The sequence below is a fragment of the Pelodiscus sinensis genome, chromosome 3 (genome assembly GCF_049634645.1).
Source record: "Pelodiscus sinensis isolate JC-2024 chromosome 3, ASM4963464v1, whole genome shotgun sequence".
NCBI lineage: Eukaryota > Metazoa > Chordata > Testudines > Trionychidae > Pelodiscus > Pelodiscus sinensis.
This window is the reverse complement of record NC_134713.1, coordinates 28200752-28223089: the sequence shown is the minus strand read 5'-3', so window position 1 is coordinate 28223089 and position 22338 is coordinate 28200752. Positions and strand designations below refer to the sequence as shown.

At 45.5% G+C, this 22338-nt stretch overlaps 1 protein-coding gene across 2 annotated transcripts in view; it reads left to right on the top strand.

Moving 5' to 3' along the window:
- ASAP2 (ArfGAP with SH3 domain, ankyrin repeat and PH domain 2) overlaps nt 1–22338 on the top strand; it is a 180548-nt gene that overhangs the window by 84097 nt on the left and 74113 nt on the right. For both annotated transcript variants that reach the window (XM_075923514.1, XM_075923513.1), the window contains exons 10-11: nt 12349–12452; nt 12560–12629. In XM_075923514.1, coding sequence (XP_075779629.1) covers nt 12349–12452; nt 12560–12629 — 174 coding nt within the window. The remainder of the gene's footprint in view (nt 1–12348; nt 12453–12559; nt 12630–22338) is intronic.

Sequence of the window (22338 nt, the reverse complement as noted above, 5' to 3'; positions counted from 1 at the left end):
GGCCTCCAGGCCAGAATTATTGCCCACTCCTGCTATATGGTGTCGGTTATACTTGTGTAGTACCTATTACACCTCTAGTCCATAGACAACACCAGTTAGCTTCAAGGCGCAATTTCAGATGTTGACCTTAAATGTATAAAATTCTACATAGTTTGGGTCCTGGCTATATTAGCAAAATATTTGTGACTTACTGGAGGACACTTGACAGCAGTCCTCAGATTTAAGTTCTGGGGAGCTGAAGACAAGTAGTGTATTAATAGAGATAAGGAGTACTTTGTCCCTGGAGTTTGCTTCTCCCCGGGATGAGAGTTTTTTGTTCTTTAGTGCAAATTGCAAAGACTTCAGTTTTAACTAAGGCTATTGCTTGAGAAAGATGGCCTGAGACAGATTGAATTTTGTTGTTATTTGGGAGGTGGTTTCTCTGAGTTTACATGTCTTTTTGTCCTTGTTAATATTTGTATTAAGATGCCAAGAGCATGTGATGAGCACATTGTTACAAACTGGAAAAAAAAGTAATACAAACTTGTATGTTCTTAGAAATAATAATAAGGCAGTGATTTCATTAAAGTTTTTTTTGGGACTGTGTTAAGTTTAAAAATGTGTGTGTAAAAATTGCTTTAAAAGAAAATGTTCTGCTAATTTCATGGTACATCATTCTTTTATTCTGCAAATCTGTGTGTGCATAGACATGTCTGCTTCCTTCAGGCTACTACAAGTAAAATAATTATTTGAGAAACATAAAGTACTGTAAAGCCAGTTAGTTTTGATAGTAACTTATTGTACAACAGTTATTCAGATTTGTTCATTACAATGTAATTTCTTATACTGTAACCGATCTTTTTTTTTTCCTCCTAAAATGCATTTACCTTTTGTGACCGAAGTCTAGGAGAGTAAGTGTTTCAGTGTGTTTATAAATAATATTTTGCATGATTTCCATGTGGATTTCAAGAAACTGGATTTTTCTTTGAAAAGTATTTGTTTTATGTGTATGCAACACTTGTTTCCCTTTCCCTTTGTGTTCTGTGAATTGCCTCAGAAAGGTATTAGGCTTTTAATGGGGAAAAAAGATGTATTAGTGCAAATCAGAATTTTAAACAGACGGCTGTATTCTTTCTTTTTGTTGAAAATCAAATCTGGTTGCTTGATTTGGTCAACTTAGAGCTGAGAGAGAGAGAGAGAGAGCGAGAGAGAGAGAGAGAATCCATTTCATGAATGAACTAATGGAAATGTTGTGTATTGTCCCTATTGTGTATTTATGTTCTTTTAAAACATTCACAGTGAACATCTGTTGTTGTGACTGTATGCATCATTTTCCTTTACATGCAACTTCCCAAAACTTGATTTGCAGCACAACTTCCTTTCATTTAGTCACTGAAAATGAATTTTGCTTGTGTGTGTTCACTTGGCTTGATAATTTTTATTTTTTTAACCGTGAAATGTGTTTTCAAATTGTAGAATACGTATAGGTTCAAATACTAGCCTTGCAGCAGAATGACTTCTTGATTTCTGTTGACTTTATTGACATCTCTGCTTCTAAAGAATTAGTAACAAGATTACAACTAGCTATAGGATTTTACTGAGGGAAAAACAGTAATTCATTCATTAGAATGGTATAAAATTAATGTGGCATATATTAAATTGGTTAGGCTAATCAATAAATCTCAAAATGTAGTTGTAAATGAGTAATAATGATCAAATGGGCGTGTTTCCACTGAAGTCCCACAGGTATCAGTGCTTAGTAGGGTTGTTGGTGTTTTAACAACAAAAAAATGAACACCGTTGCTCTGCCCTCTTCCCTGTCTGTTCCTTGAGGCCCCATCTCTGTGTCCTTTCCCTTTTCTGAGGCCTTACCCTGCTCCCTTCATCACCCCACACTCCATCACCTGTGGCAGGGAATTGGAGTACAGAATGGATTTGAGGGCTCTAGCTGGGGAAGTGGTCTCCCAGCGGGGTCAGAAATGAGGGGTTCAAGGTGTGTGATAGGGCTCCTGTTGAGTGAGCAGGCTCTGGGGTGTAATTGGGGATGAGGTGACTGGAGTGTAGGAGAGAGCTGAGGATTGGTCAAGGGGATTAGGTGTGTAGAAGTTACAGACTCCAGGAGGGAGTTTAGATACTGGATGGGACTCTGGGCTGGTGCAGGAGGTGTGGGGTGCATACCACGGCGCCCAGGAAGCTTCCGCCAGGTTCCTCTGTCCTCTAGGTGCAATGGGGCTCTGTCCATGCACTGCCTTTGCAACTACAGGCACCACCCACACAGCTCCAATTGGTTCCTGGCCAATGGCAAGTGTGGAGCTGTCACTTTGCTTGCTCTCCCTGCTCTTGAGTGACCACTCCATAGCTCTTATTGCCTGGGAACGGTGACCAATGGGAGCTCTGGGGAGCCACGTTTGCAGGTGCAAAGGCAGCATGTGGACAGAGCCTCCCTGTGCATAGGTGCCACGATACTGCTTCTGGGAGCCACATGGAGCCAAGGCAGGTAGGGATCCTGTCTTAACCCCAAGGCTCTGCTGTGCCACCGACTGCAGAGCTCTGGCCACTGACTGTTAACAGCCTGGTTGGCGGTAGGGATGTGAAAGGTTAACCAGTGGGGGCTGGAGCAGCTGTCTGCCAGCCACAGGCAGGGGATTGTTCTCGTATGTGAGGCCCACTGCAGACAAGTGGCCGCATGCAGGGTCTGCTCCATCTGGGCTGAAGTAGCCCCTGTCCATGACGGGCTGGGGGGCAGGGACACTCCAGCCCCTCCATCCCCCCACCTGTTTCCCTTTAATCTGTTTACTGGTTAATCGATTAAATGGAATTTTACTTCCTTAGTTAGCAGTGCCAACTAGAGCCACCAGGGACCCTTTTTGACCTGGCATTCCAGTTGATTACTGGATGGCCCTTACTGCTTGGCCCTCTCTACTTAACATTTTTATGGGTGACTTAGATGGAAACATAAAATCATCAGTGATAGAGTGTGCCAACAACATCAAAAACTGAAGAAATGGTAAATCAGGAAGAGAACAGATCAGTGATCAGAGCGATTCTGATCATTTGGTGAGCTGGGTGCAAGCAAACAATATGTAAAAAATTACAGAAGAATTTAAGAACCATCATATTGGGGCAGACCAAAAGTCTGTCTAGCCTAGTGTCCAGTTCTGCTGAGAGTGGCTAATGCCAGGTGCTTCAGAGAAAATGAACAGACCCTGTCATCATCAAGTGATCCATCTCCTGTTACCCTTTCCCAGCTTCTGGCAGACCAGAGACTATTACCACCATTCCTGGCCATCCTGACTGACTGCCATTGATGGACCTATCCTCCATTAACATATATAGTTTTTAAAAAAAAAATTTGTTCTGGTCTTGAACTTGACAACATCTTCTGAGAAAGAGTTCCACAGGTTGCCTGTGTGCTGTGTGAAATTTTTTTGTTTTCCTATTAATTTCATTTGATGAACCCTAGTTCTTGTTTTATGTGTTTTTAATATGGCTAAATGCATACATCTAGAAACAAAGTATGTAAGCCATACTTACAGTACGAGAAGAATCTATCCTGGGAAGCAGTGAGTCTGAAAAACAAATTGAGGGTCTTTATGGTTAATTAGCTCAACATTAGCTCCCAGACTTATGCTGTGCACAAAAGAATTAATGCAGTCCTGGGATGCATAAACTGGAATCCTGAATCAGAGTAGAAAGGCTACTTGATCTCTACATTTGATACTGGTCTGACCACTGCTAAAACACTGCTTGAATTTGGTGCACACAATTCAAGAAAGATGTTGATAAATGGGTGAGGCTTCAGAGAAGCGCCATAAGAATAATTAAAAGATTAGAAAACTTGCTTTACAGTCTCAAGAAACTCTGTATATTTAGTATAAAAAAAAAGAGGATGTAAGGGATGACTTGATGACAGACTGTATCTGCAAAGGGAATAAATATTTAATAATGAGCTGTTTAATATAGAAGAGACATGTCTAATTGCTGAGTGGTCTCTAGTAGAAGCTAGAGGAATTCACACGGGAAATAAGGTATACATTTTTAAGTAATCATAGGAATTATTTACCAAGCATCATGGTATATGCTCCGTTGTTGACAATTTTTAAATTTTTTAAAAGTTGTGTTCTCTGAATTATTTTGAGGAATTTCAATGGCCTGTGTAATAGAGGAGGTCAGACTAGATTGTTACGATGGTGCCTTCTGGCCTTGGAATCTATGGATTTATTACTTTATAGTCATTCACTTTTTTGCCAGTTAGGTTTGAAAGTAATTGTAATGTACTATTTTTTTAGTTCAGTAAGATAAAGATCCCTTTCTTGTTCTCCTGGAATCTGGCCTATCTAGGTCAGTTCTAGGTAGAATAATTTTTTACTCTCCATTGGTAATGATAAATATGCCATATATGAGTTCAAAAGTCTCAGAGGGGTAGCCGTGTTAGTCTGTAACTTTAAAAAAAAAAAAAAAAAAAGTCCTGTAGCACCTTAGAGTGCATCTACACTGCAGGGTTTACTTTGAAATAAGCTACAGAAATTGAGCTACATCAATTGCATAGCTTATTTCGAAATAGGGAGTGTCTACAAAGCCATTATGTCAAAGTAGAGCAGTCTTCCTCTGACTTCCCTTATTCCTCATACAATGAGGATTACAGGAGTTGGAGTAAGAAGTCCTTCAGCTTGACAGTATTTTAACACAATATCGAGATAACTGCCTGCTGTGTAGATGTGGACTAAGTTATTTTGGAATAGCGCTAGTTATTTCAAAATAGTGTTGTAGCGTAGATGTACTCGTAGTGACTAACAAAAATATATATATAGTATCATGAGCTTTTGTGGGCACAACCCACTTCTTCAAATGGGTTGTGACCATGAAAGCTCATGATACTATATTTTTGTTAGTCTCTAGGGGTATGTCTACACTAGCTTGTTAGTTCGAGCTAGGTAGGCAAATGAGGGCAACCGGAGTTGCAAATGAAGCCCGGGATTTAAATATCCCGGGCTTCATTTGCATGTTCCCGGGCGCCGCTATTTTTAAATCCCCTTTAGTCTAAAGTAACTACCTGTGGCTAGACGCGGCAGTTAAATGTTAATTCGAACTAACTCCTTAGTTCGAATTAACTGTTACTCCTCATGGAATGTGGAATCATGAAGGGGATCCTCAACATGGATTCACCAAGGGCAAGTCATGCCTCACCAATCTAATTAACTTCTGTGATGAGGTAACTGGCTCTGTGGACATGGGGAAGTCAGTGGATGTGATATACTTTGACTTGAGCAAAACTTTTGATACAGTCTCCCACGATATTCTTTCCAGGAAGTTAAGAAAGTATAGATTGGATAAATGAGCTGTAAGGTAGATAGAAAGCTAGCTAGATTGTCGGGCCCAGTGGGTAGTGATGAGCAGCTCAATGTCTGGTTGGCGGTCAGTTTCAAGTGGACTGCCCCAAGGATTGGTTCTAGGGCTGGTTTTATTCAACATCTTTATTAATGAACTGGATGAGGGGATGGATTGCATCCTCAGCAAGTTTGCAGATGATACTAAGTTAGGGGGAGAGGTACATATGTTGGAGGGTAGAGTGACCTAGACAAATTGAAGGACTGGGCAAAAATAAATCTGATGAGGTTCAACAAGGACAAGTGCAGAGTCCTGCAGTTGGGATGGAAGAATCCCAAGCATTGTTACAAGCTGGGGACCGACTGGCTAAGTAGCAGTTCAGCAGAAAAGAATCTGGGGATTACAGTGATTGAAAAGCTGGATATGAGTTAACAGGGTGCCCTGGTAGCCAAGAAAGCTAATGACATATTCGGGTGCATTAGGAGGAGTATTTCGAGCAGATATAGAGAAATGATTATTTCCCTTTATTCGAGACTGGTGAGGCCACATCTAGAGTATTGTCCAATTCTGGGGCCCCTCTACAGAAAGGATGTGGATGCATTGGAGAGGGTCCAGTGGAGGGCAACCAAAATGATTAGGGCACTGAAGCACATGACTGATGAGGAGAGGCTGAAGGATTTGGGCTTATTCAATTTGTAGAGGAGAAGAGTGAGGGGGGGTTTGATAGCAGCCTTCAACTTCCTGAAGGTAGATTCCAGTAATGATGGAGAGAGGCTGTTTTCAGTAGTGACGGATGGCAGAACAAGGAGCGATGGTCTCAAGTTACAGTTCAGGAGGTCTGGATTGGATATTAGGAAAAACTATTTCACTAGGAGGGTGGTGAAGTACTGGAATGGGTTACCTAGGGAGGTGGTGGAATCTCCATCCCTGGAGGTTTTCAAGTCCTGGCTTGACAAACCCTTAGCTGTGATGGTTTAATTGGGATTGGTCCTGCTTTGGGCAAGGGGCTGGATTCGATGACCTCCTGAGGTCTCTTCCAGCCCTATGATTCTGTGTGAGTTGAGAGAGGCTGGCTGTAAGTGCTTCCTGCAGGCAGGGAAGCCTCAAGGAATTCTAAGCAGATGTGTTGTAGAATACAAGGAATTATAGAAGAGAGGGTTTGGACTCTCAACAGCTTCAATGGTAATGATGCTGGGTGACTGTAATAGGGGAACTAGACCCCAATGCCTCCTACAGGAGGCCGGAGGCCTTGCCACACCCCATTCCAGCGAGAAGAGTAGAAAAGAGGTCTTCCAGACAGGATAGAGTGCCTGTCTCTGCTGCAGCCAGTCAGGACCCAGCAGCCCAGTATAAAAGAAGCTGCTGGGCTAGGGCCTGGCAGTTCCTCACATGAGCGTGACCCAGGAAAGTCTGGGAGACCAGCAGTACTACGGACAGTTCTGTGTGAGAGCTGAACTTAAACCTGGATGGGCCTGGGCTTCAGTGGCTGAAGATCGGCCACAGGCCTTATACAAGAAGCGATAGCACTGTGGGCAGGGCTAGTCAGATCCTAACCTCAGAACCTTGAAGACCAGATAGGGCAACATCCAGGGTAAGTGACCAGGGAGCAAGGAAAATAACAGGCAGCCAGGCAAAGAGCTTACGCAGCACCCCTTTGCCACAGAGGGGCACTCACAAGTGGGTAGACTCTGTTACAGTGACACAGAAAGCATAGAACTTTTGGGAAGGTGTGAGAGAGTGAAGAGCAGAGCTTTGTGTTACAGTCAGAAATGAAGGAAAGAATCTAAGTTGACCGATGTGTTTAATTCGCAAGCAGTTTGCACATATTGACGTAACTCACTGAAACCCTACTGTCAGTCAAAGCTATGTAAGGATCAGTTGCTTCAGATAAGTGACTTTTCCTGTATTTTTTGGTGTATGGAGATGGATTAATTATATAAAGGCAGTTAATCATCTCTTTCATGTTAACACACCATTGGTTTGTGTTTATAAAAATAACATTTTCTCAGGTCTCTTGATATATAGATACAAGTAAAAAATAAAACTGCACTAAAGGTGCATGCATAGCAGGCTAGTTGTAACTTTCATTCTCCACCATTGTAATATATTCAAGTTATTTTCTGTTCGTATTGCGATCAGATGGAAGAGGTGCTAGCTAGACTTCTTAAACTGAAGATGGAATTATCCTAGCCTATCTCTCACACTCCTACAGGACAATTTTTTGCTGTTCTACTTACAAATAAAATGCCTGTGAACTGTTTGCTAAGCTGTTCAGTTTGGCTTAGAAGAAGGTCTTTGTAACACTATAAATTACTTCCTCTACAGTGTGGTTATAACCAGAGAAATGACTCTCTGTAAATATGTGGTAACAAAATGACTCATTTTATTTCTGCACATATTGACCCTTCAGAGCTGAAGGGGACAAGGTACAATTTCAGAGTCTTGCATGCTTTTAAAAGGTCCTGTTCTTTTTTTGAGATGATGATCAAGTGTGTAAAAAAGACAATATCCTCTTTTTCAATTTGAGTTGTAATCCTCTAGTGAACTCCCCATTTCCTCTCACTGGTGTTATAAATTGTGCTCTTCCGATGAAGCCACTGAGTCTGGTCCAGCAGTGCTATCTGTGATCTTTACCCCTGTGCATTTGAATCTGTAAAGCAGAGCTGAAGGAGTAGATTCTGTTGGGGCTCTGCATATAGAGAAAGCATGCGGAGATTGGTCAGAAAGATGCTTCTTATAATGGTGGCTTGTCATATGGAATCTACACTATGAACTAAACTGAGTTCATGAACTCAGTAGGAACTAAACTAAGTCCATGAACTTAGTTGTCATAGTTCTCTGAACAACCATCAACTAGTAGTAATTTGAGTCACTGGTAACTTGGACCACATTTAAACTTATGACCTAGAAGTAACAAGCTCTGTATATCATCCCCTAGTCCAGGAGTGGGCAAGATACCTCTTGTGAGCTGGATCCGGCCCGTGGACAACCTGCTGGGACCCTCAGGCATGTAGCAGCCACTGATCTAAGTGCAGTGCTACTCTGTGTGCCTCTGTGCTCTGAAGGGAGGGGTACACTTTATGTGATCTGCCTGCCCCCAGCCCAGACCTTGGTTCCCATAGGCTGGAAACAACCGGCCAATAGGAACTGAGAGATTTGCCTGAGGTAGGGGGTCAGCACAAGCCTTTCCCCCCTCCCAGAGCTGACACACACAGAGGGAACAGCCTGCAGTTTAAAGTGATCTGAGGCTGCAGCAGGCAGGGATCCCAGCCTGCCTTGGGGGTGCTGCAGGGCTGCTGGCCAGGAGACACTTAAGTAAGTGCCTCCAAGCCAGAGCCTGCCTCCTGCACTCCAGCCCCTCCGGCACCTCTACTCTCTCCCCTAGGTCATCATCCAAATCTTTTGCACCCCTCCTGTCCCAGCTTACAACTCCCTCCCAGACCCTGTACTACTTCCTACACCCCTCTCCCAGTCCAGGATCCTCTCCTGCACCCATACTCCCTCCCTGACCCTACACCCCAATCACCTGATCTCTCCCGATCTCCAACTCCTTTCTTCACCCAAACTCCCTCTCAGACCTCACACTGTCTCCTGCACCCCAGTCTCTTATCCCATAACCCTTCTGCACAATCCTGTACTCCTCATTTTCTCCACAGAAAAGTGTGGCCACTTTCCAAAATCTTGGAATGCCCCCCCCAAAAAATTATTGCCTATCCCTGCCATAATCTAACTTTCATGTTGGTAATGCAATAGTTCTAATGTTTTTAAATAGTGTATTACTACTAATGCATGTGTAGAAAGATACGTCATCTAGAGTGGTTTCTTCTTTAGCTGAGGAAAGCAGTAAGATTGTGTTATTAGGTTCCCAATTGTACAAAAACATAAAACTGGGAGTAAACCGATGAAAGGACAGTACTCTACACAAAAAGAAGCTGCAAAACACTAAATCCTTAAAAATCCTGGTTACCTGTTGATCTTGGAGGTCATCTGAAACTTTGAGATAATCAGGGTAAAGGGTGGTTGGAAAACTAAACTTGCTAGGAGCAGCATTTCTGTACTCAGGACAAGGCAGAGTGTGACAGAGTGGCGCCCCGCCACCCCTGTCCAACTCCCAAAGTTCCTCCTTTTGTCGCTGCCGCACTGGGGTCACTGCGGTTCCGATCTCCCGTACTGGCAGGGAGGGATAGGGGGGTCCGGGCCCTCCCTCACTCCTGGACCCCAGCCCTGGGCCCTAAGGTCAGGATCAATTAACCCTGCCTTGCTGGGGGGGGGGGGGGGCGGGGCGGGGCTGGTCTGCAACCCACCAGCACGCCGGCTCCTCGCCCTGCCCTGGGCTACTTCCTATCCCCCTTCCTACCCGAGTCGCGGCGCCGCTTTGCTGCCGCGCTCCCGGTCTCCGCTCGCCTGGGGGTGTCCGGGTCCCCCTCCTCCTCTGCCCTCCCGCTCCGCTTTCCTACACCGCTCCTCTCTACTCCGCTTCCTTCCTCCCCCCTCCGCCGGCAACCGCCGGCATTTTGAACCTCCCGCCTCCGGTGCGTCGGCGTGGTAATGTCCCACGCCACGCACCCGGGCTCCGCCTCCTCGCCCCCATCCCCACGGCCAACGGAGAATCCCTGGCGCCGACGTTCAGCCAAGTGGCGGCGGCCGAACACACGGCGCACGTCCTCCTCGGGGAGGGAGTCACCCCGAGGACCGCCAGGGCGACCGCGGGTTTAGTGCGGGGCGGGCTCGCCTCCCAAGGGAGGGGCGGACCTGCTCCGTCACACAGAGCAATGGGAGCAAAGGTGCAAGATAAGTAGGAGGAATGAGGAGTCCTGAGCAAGGCTGGGAGTGTAAAGCTGATCATAGAGCTGGTTAAAGTTAGTGACTTTTTCTTTATTTACAGTACTTGAATATAAAGATGATACATAAATAATAGATTTTTGGCTCCTAAGAGAAGTAGCATGGAATATATTAATATCACCACTCAGAGCACATCATGGGACATTTATTATAAAGCATCTAAAGATAAATATAAGTATGCTGATGGCTTTGGATTATTATTTTTAAATTGCAAAAGAAAACTTGAAAAAAATGACCAGTAAGTCTGTGACTTGACGCATTTGTTCCTGGCCAAGTATCAAAAAAACAGTGCTATACTGATGACCCAATGTCTAAGGTGTGGCTCAGAAAGCTCACAGACACACAGGGACAGACACATACTTGCCATCATTTGACAGCTTGTATGCCTAGATGGCTAGAAACAGTTTTGCATGCCAGTGATTGATGTCCATATGCCCAAACACTAGACTGTGATTACTAATGGGGGGAAAATATTGTGGGGAAAAATTGATTACTGAGGGTTAAAACCCATAACCCCATACCACTTTTATGCTTGGCATTTGGATATGCCAAGACAAATTCTTCTGCATAAAATAGTCTGGCATAAACCCATCTATATAAAAAGAATCCTACTTAAGAAAATAAAACAGTGATCTCCTAAATTCATAATCTTTGGAGTACTCTATTTAATGTATTCACACACATTTAATACATTTGAGACTGGCTATGTCACTTCTTTGGAAAATGAGGGGTTTATTAAATTAACAGGCTTATTTCTTAGCTGTTCAATTTATTCTTTGAACAGGTTTATGCTTAGGTATTCTCAGAGATTCATTTAGGTGAGCTTCTCCATGCTTTAATCCTCTACCACAGCATTTCCCAGACTGTGGGCTGTGGCCCGGTACCGGGCCGCGGAAAAAATATACTGGGCCTCAGCGTGGCTGCCGGGGTGTTCTGGGCTCCAAGCATGCCCGTGCAGCGCTGCGTCCCCGAGCCCTGGCCCGGGCTGGATGGAGGATGCAGCTGGGAGTTCCTGCTTCCCAGCTGGCCCGTGCAGCGCCGCGTCCCCTGGCCCGGGCTGGACGGAGGTTGCAGCTGGGAGTTCCTGCTTCCCAGCTGGCCCGTGCAGCGCCGCGTCCCCTGGCCCGGGCTGGACGGAGGTTGCAGCTGGGAGTTCCAACAGATAACTGTGCTATTTGTGCTCTACACACAGGAATTTTTGCGTTAGGTTGGTAAGCCCGTTATTTAATTATGATTTCAATTAAAAAGAACCTAAGTGGTGATGGGAAAGCCAAATAAAAAAAGAAGCAAAAAGGCATCCGCAGAGGGCTTACTGAGGAGTTGGGAATGTACACATTGAAAGTCTGAAATTGTGCTACATAATAGGGATGTGAACGATTAATCAGCTATCGAATAAGCAAATGCTTATCCGATAGTTGACAGACTAGTCGACTAGTCACTTCCCCCTGCCCCCTTGCTGCCTTTATCAGAAAGAGGCAGCAAGTGTGTGTTTGGAGGGGGGGGGGGCGGGGAGGAGTGCTTCAAAATGGCAGCAGTGCGTGGAGCCTGGAGCCAGACCCAGGGCTCCACGCAGCACTGCTGCTTTGAAAAGCTGCATGCAGCCCAGAGCCAACTGGGAGCCCAGGCTGCATGTGGTGTTGTCTAAGTGACAACACTGCATGGAGCCGGCTGACCCCGGGCTTCACGTGGCGCTGCCCCTTAGAAATGCCATGTGCAGCCTGACACCAGGATCCCCGCAGCGTTTCAAAGTGGCAGCACCGTCTGGAGCTAGGGATCAGCTGGGGACTCCATGCAGTGCTGTCGCTTTGAGACGCCCGTGCTCTCTGGAGCGCTTTTACCTTTGAAGCGCCATTATTGACTAATCAATACAAATTGCATTGACTATTCAATTAGCAAAATAATTGAAATTTTACATGCCTACTACGTATGCTGTTCCCTTACTAGTCTGGTGGGAAATCCATTGAAAAGTTAATGCAGACCAAGCCTGAGACCACGGCTGCATTGTTTTTTCAGAGGAATCCCTTCTGCGTTGTGGTAGTAGTGGGTACCAATACTAATTGCTTTTTAAATTTCCTTCATTCCATCTGGGAGGAGAAATGAACTCTCTTATGATATTCTCTAATTTAGGCAAAAATATTGATTTTTATTGGAGTGCCAAACTTTAATGCTTTCCTTCTCCCCCACTCCCACCCCTCTCAGGAGTCTCAAATCCGTCAGAGTGCAGCTTACAGTTTACATCAGCCTCAGGGAAACAAAGAACATGGCACTGAAAGAAATGGTAGCCTGTATAAGAAAAGTGACGGGTATGTACAATTAGACATTTACTAGAAAAAACTGCAGTACTGAGAGCCCATGTAATTTTAATACTAATTATATATAAACTTCAGTCATTTTGTCTTTTTTAAACCAGAATCAGAAAAGTGTGGCAGAAAAGGAAATGCTCCGTTAAAAATGGTTTCCTTACAATTTCCCATGGTACAGTAAGTATTTGTTTATCGTATTTTATGCATGTACGTGGTTACTGTTACAAAACAAACTATGTTGTTGTGTGGTTTTGGTTTGGAATGAGCTAGATTCTTCATGAAGCATCTTGAGTTAGATGGCCATCTTTTATGGCAGCCTTGCAAAATTGGCATGAGAATTTAACAACCCAACCAAAAAAATCTTATCATTTGTCCTTTATTATGCTGATTTGCTGATAATGAAACAACTTTCATTTTACTTTCCTGTTTTTTGTTCTTGAATTTTGCTTTTTTTTTAAAGTGCTCAATCTGAGTAAATGGGCAAGTAGAATTTTGCAAGTCCACTGTAAATATACCATAAAAAGATATTTTGGGGCTCACTTTTAAGATCATCCAGTATACCTTTTACAATCAGTATTGTTGTATGTAAAGGATAAAAGCTTCTGAGGTTTGACGTATCTTTGTTTAAAATTTGATGTGATGTTCTAAATTTCTAGCTATTCCTAAGAATGAATCATCTTCCAGGAAATTTACCTGTCAAATATTTTTTTATTAAATATGCAAGTTGTAAGTATTTTTCATTAAAAATAATAATATTCTATACTAGTTACAAACTCCTGGATGACAGGAGAGGTCTCGGAAAACTGGAGAAGGGGTAACATAGTGCCCATCTTTAAAAAGGGGAAAAAGGAGTATCTGGGAACAATATCAATCAACCTGACTTCAATACCTAGAAAGCTACTAGACCAATGTATAAAACATTGAATTTGTGAATACCTGGTGGATTAAAGAATCATCGAATCATAGAACACTAGAACTGGAAGGGACCTCGAGAGGTCATCGAGTCTAGTCACCTGCCCCCAAGGCTGGACCGAGCACCATCTAAATAATCCCTGATAGATGTCTTGCTACCCTGCTCTTAAAAATCTCCAATGATGGAGATTCCATAAACTCCTTAGGCAATTTATTCTAGTTTTTTACCACCCTGAAAGTTAGAAAGTTTTTCTTAATATCCAACCTAAACCTCTCTTGCTGCAATTTAAGCCCTTTGCTTCTTGTCCTATCATCAGAGGCCAAGGAGAACAATTTTTCTCCCTCCTCCTTGTATCAAGTAGGTACTTGAATTATCAAGTAGGTACTCCTCCTTGTAGGTACTTGAAAACGGTTATCTTCCAAACTAAACAAACACAATTCTTTCAGTCTTCTTTCATAGGTCATGTTTTCTAGACGTTTAATTATTTTTGTTGCTCTTCTCTGGACCCTCAAAGGCTAATCAATAGCAACCTGCATGATTTACCAAGAACAAATCATGCCAAATCATCTTGATTTCCTCTGTTGACTGAGTAACTGAGTTAATGGATAGTGGAAATGTGGCAGGCATTATGTACTTGGATTTCAGTGATACTTTTGACACAGTCCCACATGACTAGAGGCTTATCAAATTCACATACATTTTGGTAAATTTTACAGTCATAGGATTTTTAAAAATAATAAATGTCATTATTTCATCTATTTAAATCTGAAATTTCATGGTGTTGTGATTGTAAGGACCCTGACACCAATTGGAGGGTGTGTGTGTGTGTGTGTGTGTGTGTGTGTGTGTCAGTTCTGCTTTCAGAGCTGAAGAGCTGCAGTTGCTGGTGGGGATCCCAGCTTTGAAGGCTTTCATGGTCTGTGATGCATTTTTCATGGCCGTCTATTTGGTAGGGCCCCTACACATGACATTGTGATCAGTAAGCTGGAGAAGTGTGAGCATGACAGAACTATACATAATTGATTAAACAATCACAAACAAAGAGTAGCTGTTCATGGAATCACACGGAATAGGAGGATGTTCTCAAGTGGAGGTCCACAGGGATCTTTTCTGGGTCCGGTGTTTGACATATTTATTAATGACTTGTATGTAGGAATAGAAAGCATACTGATGAAGTTTGCAGATGACACAAAGTTAGGGGGTGTTACCAGTTCTTTGTAGGACAGAGTTAAAAATCAGAGGGATGTCAGTAAATTGGAGAACTGGTTTATAAATAACAAAATTAAACAAATGTATGATGCTACAATTTAAGGAAGAAAAATCAAAACAAATACAGAGTGAGTGATGTTAAGGAGGGTGCTCATACAGGTGATTTCCCCCAGGCACCACACCCCTCTAGGGATAGCCCTTGTTGCATTAACAGAGGCATGGCATGCAAGTCACTGAAGGTGATACTACCACTCTGTTGGGCACTGATTAGGTTCTCAGCCAGAGTACTGTGTCCAGTTTTAGCCACCAATGTATAGAAAGGATGTAATGAAACTTGAAAGGACCCGGCAGTGAGTGACAAAGATGAAGAAAGGGATGAAGTGCATATCATATGAGCAAAGGCTGAAATAAATGTATATATTTAGTTTGGAAAATAGGAGATTGAGGGGGTATATGGTAGCAAGACTTAAGATAGTTGAAAGGCTAGAATAAACTGGAGATAGAGAAAAGTTGTTGTCTTATGCCACAGAGGGTAGACTAAGAGGCAATAGGTTCAAACTAAAGTAGGGCAGCTTTAGATTAAATCTCAGGAAAAACTTCTTATCGGTAAGAACAGTAGGACAATGAACAAGACAGCTTCTGGAGATTATGAAAGCTTCTTCACTGTAGAGGTTTTCAAAAAGAGGCAAGACATCCATCTGTCTTTGATGGTTTGGACACAACAAAATTTTGCATTTTGGAAGTGGGTTAGACTAGATGATCCTTGTAGTTCTTTCTAACCCCATGAATTTATCATTCAGGGATCTCCATTCTTTAGTCATGTGGCCTTCCATGGATTTAAATAGGGAGTGCTTTCTAGGATTTCTCAGTTTCTAAAGCAACCATGTTCAGGCCCTAGCTAATGCAGTGATATGACTCTACAGGCAGTCCCCGGGTTACGTACAAGATAGGGACTGTAGGTTTGTTCTTAAGTTGAATTTGTATGTAAGTCGGAACTGGTACATATTGTAGGGGAAACTCTAGACAAACATTTCTCCAGAGCTCAGTTCTCTTCTCCCACACCTCACTTCCCTCAGTCCTTTATTCTCAAGCTGAGGTGTCTGCTGAGAAAAGCTGCTCCACGTCTCCCTGGTCTGCTGTGGGGGGCGCTAGCTTCGCATCTCCCTGGTTTGCTGGGGGGAAGCAGCTAGTGCGGGGTTGCCTCACCCCGTTTGTAAGTAGGGATCCGATGTAAGTCGGATCCATGTAACCCGGGGACTGCCTGTATTTACTTAATACGTTATTGCCGGTCAGGTGTTCTCTGACAATGATGGAGGGTCATTTACATGTAAGTAAATATGTATGTGTATGTATATATGTGCATGTGCATGTATACATATGTACAAACTTTAATTGTGCTAAATGTACTAGATTATTAGCAATCTTGAGGTCTCAAGAAATTAGCCTTCATACCCACAGGGTGTAAGATAGTGGTTTATGAATATAGCACATCTCTCTTGAAGTGTATCAGCAATTGGAGATTGTCTGACACTTAAGTGTATTGTAACATGCAGAGATGAAAAACACCACAAACAGATTGAGCTATGTAAATAGCAATTCATAAGTCGTTCTTGGATCAAAAAGTTATTGAATGAAACCTTTCTGTTTTCAAGAAAGATGAACTTGATTCGTCCAAAATCCTAAACAGAAAGTTGCCATACTTTTGGAAAACGAAAAAAAAAAAAAAAAAAAAAAAGAAGTTGCATTAGTAATGAATGCTTTCTTTTATTCTTGGAAATTCTTAATGTAATCTTACCTTCTAACAACACAATTAATAGCCAAAGTGATAGTGGGTTCATGTTCCCCATGGCTCACTCAGGTTTAGTAGTTGGTCTCTTTTTTTCTGCTTGAGATGGCAGTAAGTCATCCCAGCAGACTTCCAGATTTACCAGTTATACCTTTAGAACCTAGGAATCCCTTCAGGTCCTAACAGCATATATTTTAAAGTAGGAGGGAAGATTTAATGGTTTGGCAAACCGGAAGCCATGTTTCGGCATGTTGCAGGACAGTCAACATCAGCATCGGCACTGCCGTGGTCTGCCTCAGGGTACTCCTCCGATTCTGACACGGAGTCTTCATGGTCTTCATGGGACTCTCGATCCTGTTCACGGCACCGCTCCTGCTCCCGGAACTGGTCCCAGCACTGTACTTTCCCACATTGGTACCAACAACAGTGGGCTCAGCTGATCCCTGTACCGATGGTCCAGCAGATGTGGCCGCTCTAGCCACCCGGGCAGTGGCCTTTTTGGACCCCTTGGACCTACTATCAGGGCCAGGGTGTGAACCTTCCTAGACCGACTTCTGTCACATCAGGTCCACAAGTCCCTCCATCGGCGACGTCTTTGATTCAGTCCCCCACTTGGTCCCACTCGCTACCTCCGGGCTAGTCATCACCAGGCCCAGGGGAGAGCGTGGCTCTCGTGAGCCAACCTCTCCTTGCTCCCTCCGTGGTCACTTCGGGCGATCCAGGTCATACAGACGCCCTTGTGAGTGATATGGCAAAGGAGTCACCGTCCTCCTCCCCAGACAAAGCTCTAGCCGACTCTGCACCCTCCTCATCCTCCATGGTTGCCAGGGCCCACAAAGACTTCCTCTGCCAGCTAGCCCAAAGTCTGGGAGTCCAGGCAGACAAGGTCTCTGAGGACTCGGACCCAACCGTGGACATCTTGCATGCAGATACTCCCTCCAGAGTGGCATTGCCGATCAACAAGACGGTAGCCAAGATTTTGGCAGCCCTGTGGCAAGCCCCGGCGTCCATCCCACCCACCGATAAACGTGCAGAATGGAGGTATTTTGTCCCTCAGGAGAGTAACAAACATCTCTTCTCCCACCCTCCCCCGGGTTCTTTAGTAGTTCAGGCGATCAATCAGAGGGAGAGGCAGGGACAACCTGCGGCCACCCCTAAGAACAGGGAGTCTAAAAAGACCAACTTACTGAGCAGAAAGGTCTACGCATCCAGAGCATCCAATACCAAATTGCCAACCAACAAATTCTTCTGTCCAGATACACCTACAATACCTAAGCATCAATGGACAAGTTTACAGACTTGCTCCCCAGAGACTCCCGTGAGGCGTATAAGGCCCTTCAGGAAGAGGGGAAAGAAATATCCTGAATGGGATTACAATCAGCACTCAATGCGGCTTCACGAGTCATGGCCACCGGAGTGGTTCTGTGTCACAGTTCATGGCTCCAGGGTTCTGGAGTGCTGCTGGAAGTCCAAAACATCTTACAGGACCTCCCTTTCGAAGGCACGTCACTCTTCTCTGAGCAAACTGATCAGTGGCTGCATGGCCTGAAGGACACGAGAGACACATTAAAGTCCTTGGGCCTACACACACCTGCCACCCAGAGGCGGTCATATACCTACAGGAACGTTCGTAGACTGCCTCCACAGGGCAGGGGTAATAATGGCAGGAACAATAGGCGCCGCCCTTTCCCAGCCCTGGATTCTAACCAGGGGCCCCCCAATAATCCCCCTGGGTCCCTAAAGAGTTTTGACTGGACCCCCGAGGGCTCCTTACCAGTCTCCCCGTTACCCTTCCGGGACTGTTTTATCCCATTTCCTCTAGGCCTGGTGCTCTGTTACATTGGACTGATGGGTTCTAGAGATAGTGGAAACGGGTAATCCCTTTCCACTCGCCCCCTCCTTCCCAACCCTCTACCCTGTCCCTTTTCAGGGACCCCTCTCATGAGCCTCTGTTACAGAAGAAAGCTTGCCACCTTCTCAACTTGGGGGCGGTATAACAAGTTTCCCTTGAATTTCAAAACAGGGGTTTTTATTCCTGCTACTTTCTGGTCCCAAAAGCAAAAGGGGGCCTTCTACCAATCCTGGACCTCAGAGCTCTAAATCTCTTCATCGTCAAGACAAAATTCAAAATGGTGACTCTGGCGTCCATCATTCCTTTCCTAGCCCCTGGAGACTGGTACGCCATCCTCAACTTAAAAGACGCTTATTTTCATGTTTCAATCGCCCCCTTCCACTGAAGTTTTCTGAGATTCACTGTGGGCCAGGACCACTACCAATTCACGGCCCTTCCCTTTGGTATTTCTACAGCCCCCTGGGTCTTCACCAAATGTATGGTGGTGGTGACCACCGAGCTCAAAAAATGGGAGTCCAAGTGTTCCCTTATTTGGATGATTGGCTCCTCTGGGGGCAGTTGGAAACCCAGGTGAGAGACCACATTGCCATAGTCTGCCAACTTTTTCAAGAACTGGGTCTTCTTTTAAACCTGGACAAATCCACTTTAACTCCTACCCAGACAATGTGACCCTGGATTCCTGGTCTCAGAGAGCCTCTCTACCCAGCTCCCACTTTATCACGCTACAGTCGGCGGTCAGGTTGCTCCAGAACTTTCCAGTGACCACGGTCCGGGCTTGCAAGCGTCTACTGGGCATCATGGCCTCCTGCACTTATGTAGTGCAACACGCCAGACTGCGCATGTGCCCGCTTCAGATGTGGCTATCCCGAGTCTACAACCCGGCCATCCACTCCTAGGACAGAGTGTTAACCGTCCCCGCTCCTGTCCTTCCTTGCACTGGAGTGGCGGACCCATCAGTTGGAAGTCTGCGCAGGGGTCCCATTCTCCCGGCCAGTCCCGTCCATCTGACTGGTCACAGATATATCGGACATGGGTTGGGGAGGCCGCCTGGGAGAGCTGCACATTCAAGGTATGTGGTCCCCCCGTGAAACTTCCCTGCATATCAACGTCAGGGAACTCAGGGCAGGCCGACTGGCTTGTGTGGTTTTCCTTCCCCACCTGAGGGGCAAGACTGTCCTTATCGTGTCAGACAACACAACAGCAGTAGCCTATATAAACAAGCAGGGTGGGGCTTGTTCACCTTGCCTGTGCTCAGAGACGATCAGCTTATGGGAACTCTGCATCAGGGCGGATATCCACCCGATGGCCTCATATCTCCCGGGCTCACAGAACGTCCTAGCGGACAGATTGAGCAGATTTTTTGCAAGCCACGAGTGGTCCGTGCGTTGGGATGTTGTGCAATCCATCTTCTGCGTGTGGGGGTTTCCCCATCTGGATCTGTTCGCCACAGGGCAGAACACGAAGTGCCCTCACTACTGTAGAGGAACTGTAGGTCTGGGTGGTGAAGCCTGCCCGAGCCCTGGGATATCAGGCCCGGGACTAGTGGAAGGGTTACAGGCCTCTCACATGAGAAGCCGAGGAGGGTCAAAAACCAATGCTGTCTGGGCCACACTGGGGCAATTAGAATTAACGATGCCCTGAACTCACTCACTTTCAGCAGGACCCTGTGGACTAGTGGGAAGAGTGGGAAGGTGTATAGAAGGCCAGCGGAGGAGGAGAGTGTCCCCTAGGGACCTCGTCCCTGTCCCATGAGGGAGCAGTAGTGAGGGCACTTCGTGTTCTGCCCTGTGGCGAACAGATCCAGATGGAGAAACCTTGTGCACCTGCCCCAGAATCGGGCCCAAGCTCGTGATCAGGGCTCCCGGGCGCTTCCAGAACAGACGCCCACGGTGCCGAGTCGGCTCCTGGCCCAGCTGTTCCCGAGCTCAGCGCTGCACCCGAGCGTCATGGCGAACGGCCCCAAACGCCCTTCCTCCCACGCGGCAAGGGCCCATGGTGCCGGGCAGGCAGGGGCTGGGGGGCCAGGAGAGCCAGGAGGGCAGGGGCTGGGGGGCTGAGGGGGCAGGGACTGGGTGGGCCAGGAGGGCAGGGCCTCGGGGGGACAAGGGGACAGGGGGGCCGGGAGGGCCAGGAGGGCAGGGGCTGGGGGGGACGAGGAGACAGGGGCTGGGGGGGACAAGGGGACAGGGGGGCTGAGAGGGTCAGGAGGGCAGGGACCGGAAGGGCCAGGAGGGCAGGGGCTGGGGGGCCGGAGCTCCGGGCTCACGCGTCTAGACCCGGCCGGCGGCAGAGACGCGCTGAGCCCGCCCGCGAGCAGGAGGCTGACTCGAGTATAAGCCGAGGGGGGCATTTTTCAGCACAAAAACTGTGCTGAAAAACTCGGCTTATACTCGAGTATATACGGTAGTCTTCAGAGGAAAAGAATAAGGGGGTTCTGTGAAGATGGTGCCAAGCTAGAGTTGTGTACCTGAACCTGACCTTCCAGGTGTAGTGTAGACCTGACCTGAGTCTATCTTCCATTAATCCACACTTAGCATGTACTTATAATGTTAGAGATTATGACTGACTTCTACTGCACTAAGCAGGGTGGAATGAGAGCTACTTCCATGTGTGCAGAAACAGCCAGCTTCTGGACCTGGTGCATCAGAAATCAAATCACCCTATCAGGAGCCTACCTTCCAGGGAAGCAAAGTTTGCTTGCAGATTCCCTCAGCAGACATTTTGCAGTAGACCAGGACTGGGAGCTCTAGCACTTGGTACTGTGCAATATTTTTCACTCTATGGGGAACCCCAACCATGGATCTGTTTGCGTCTCAAGCAAACAGAAAATGGACCACATATTGCTCCAGAGGAGTCCTTCATCAGCATTCATAAATGATGCTTTGTTTCATTCTTGGTCAAATCACTTGAATTATACCTTCCCTCTGCTACTATTCCTGCTGAGTTTCAGTACTGAGTAGTGTCATCCTGATCCTGGATCCTTCTGGGCCAGAAAATTCTGGTTTCCCAACCTTGTATGCATGTCATCTCAACCATCAATCATCCTTCCAACATTTCCCAAACCCTAGACACAGTGGAATGGAAATGTGAGGGCATTGGGTGTCTCCATCAACTCCTTCCAAGTCCAGTTGCTGGCTATCAGTGCATATAATTTGCTTTTTTGGGACTACTTGACCAGTGTTCCCTATAAGCTGAGGGCCTAGGCTGCCACCCAAGAGAGATTCAAATGTGCCAATCTGATTAGCAGAGAGCTCACAGCGCCTTTAGCTGTCAGCATGTTTCTATTGGAGGTGTGTATTGCACATGCCTAGTGCACATAGCAAAATTTATTCTGCGCATGGATGACAGAAATTAGAGGGAACATTGCTGCAGACAGATTCTCTTAGTACTCACGTGTCCCCACTTTAGCCTTTAGTTTCTTGCTTCATGTGGCCCCTTTCCATGAAGATTGCTTTTTTGTAGTCATCATCTTGGCTAGAAGTGTTGGTGAACTTGGAGCAGTGATGGCAGATCCTCTGTGTGATATACTGCATTAAGAATAAGGCTTCTTTGCATCTACTTCCCAAGTGTACCTTACAATAATTTCAGAATTTCACCTTAACCATTCGATTCACTTATCTATGTTTTTCCCAATACTGCATGATTTTTACCTGCAGAAAACAAAACCAGTCAGGAAGTTTCGGAGACTATTCATTGTAATAGCGCTGTCAGAGGGTATGTCATCTCCACTCAGAGAATCTCCAAATGGATCTCTGGCTGCATTCTATTCTATCAGTTAGTTATCAAACCTGACTCACCTCCACTCCTCCAATGGGATAGCAGTTCATTCCACCAGATTTCAAGCAACAACTATGGCATCTCTTCAGCAGTTCTCTCTCCTTGAGATCTGTAAAGCGGCCACATGGCGCTCTGTTCATACATTTCTCTGATGCAATATGCAGGCATAACCCAGAGTGGGATGCAGCTAGAGACCACACTTCTTGAAGAACCTCCAGTTACAAGTAAATAACCTCCTCACACAATCCTGATTTTACAAAAATTTCAGTTTGTATATTGCAAAGTCTTATTTTTTATCAGATTACTGTTAAATTGATGACCATACTTATTGTTGTGACCTGTTAAGTTT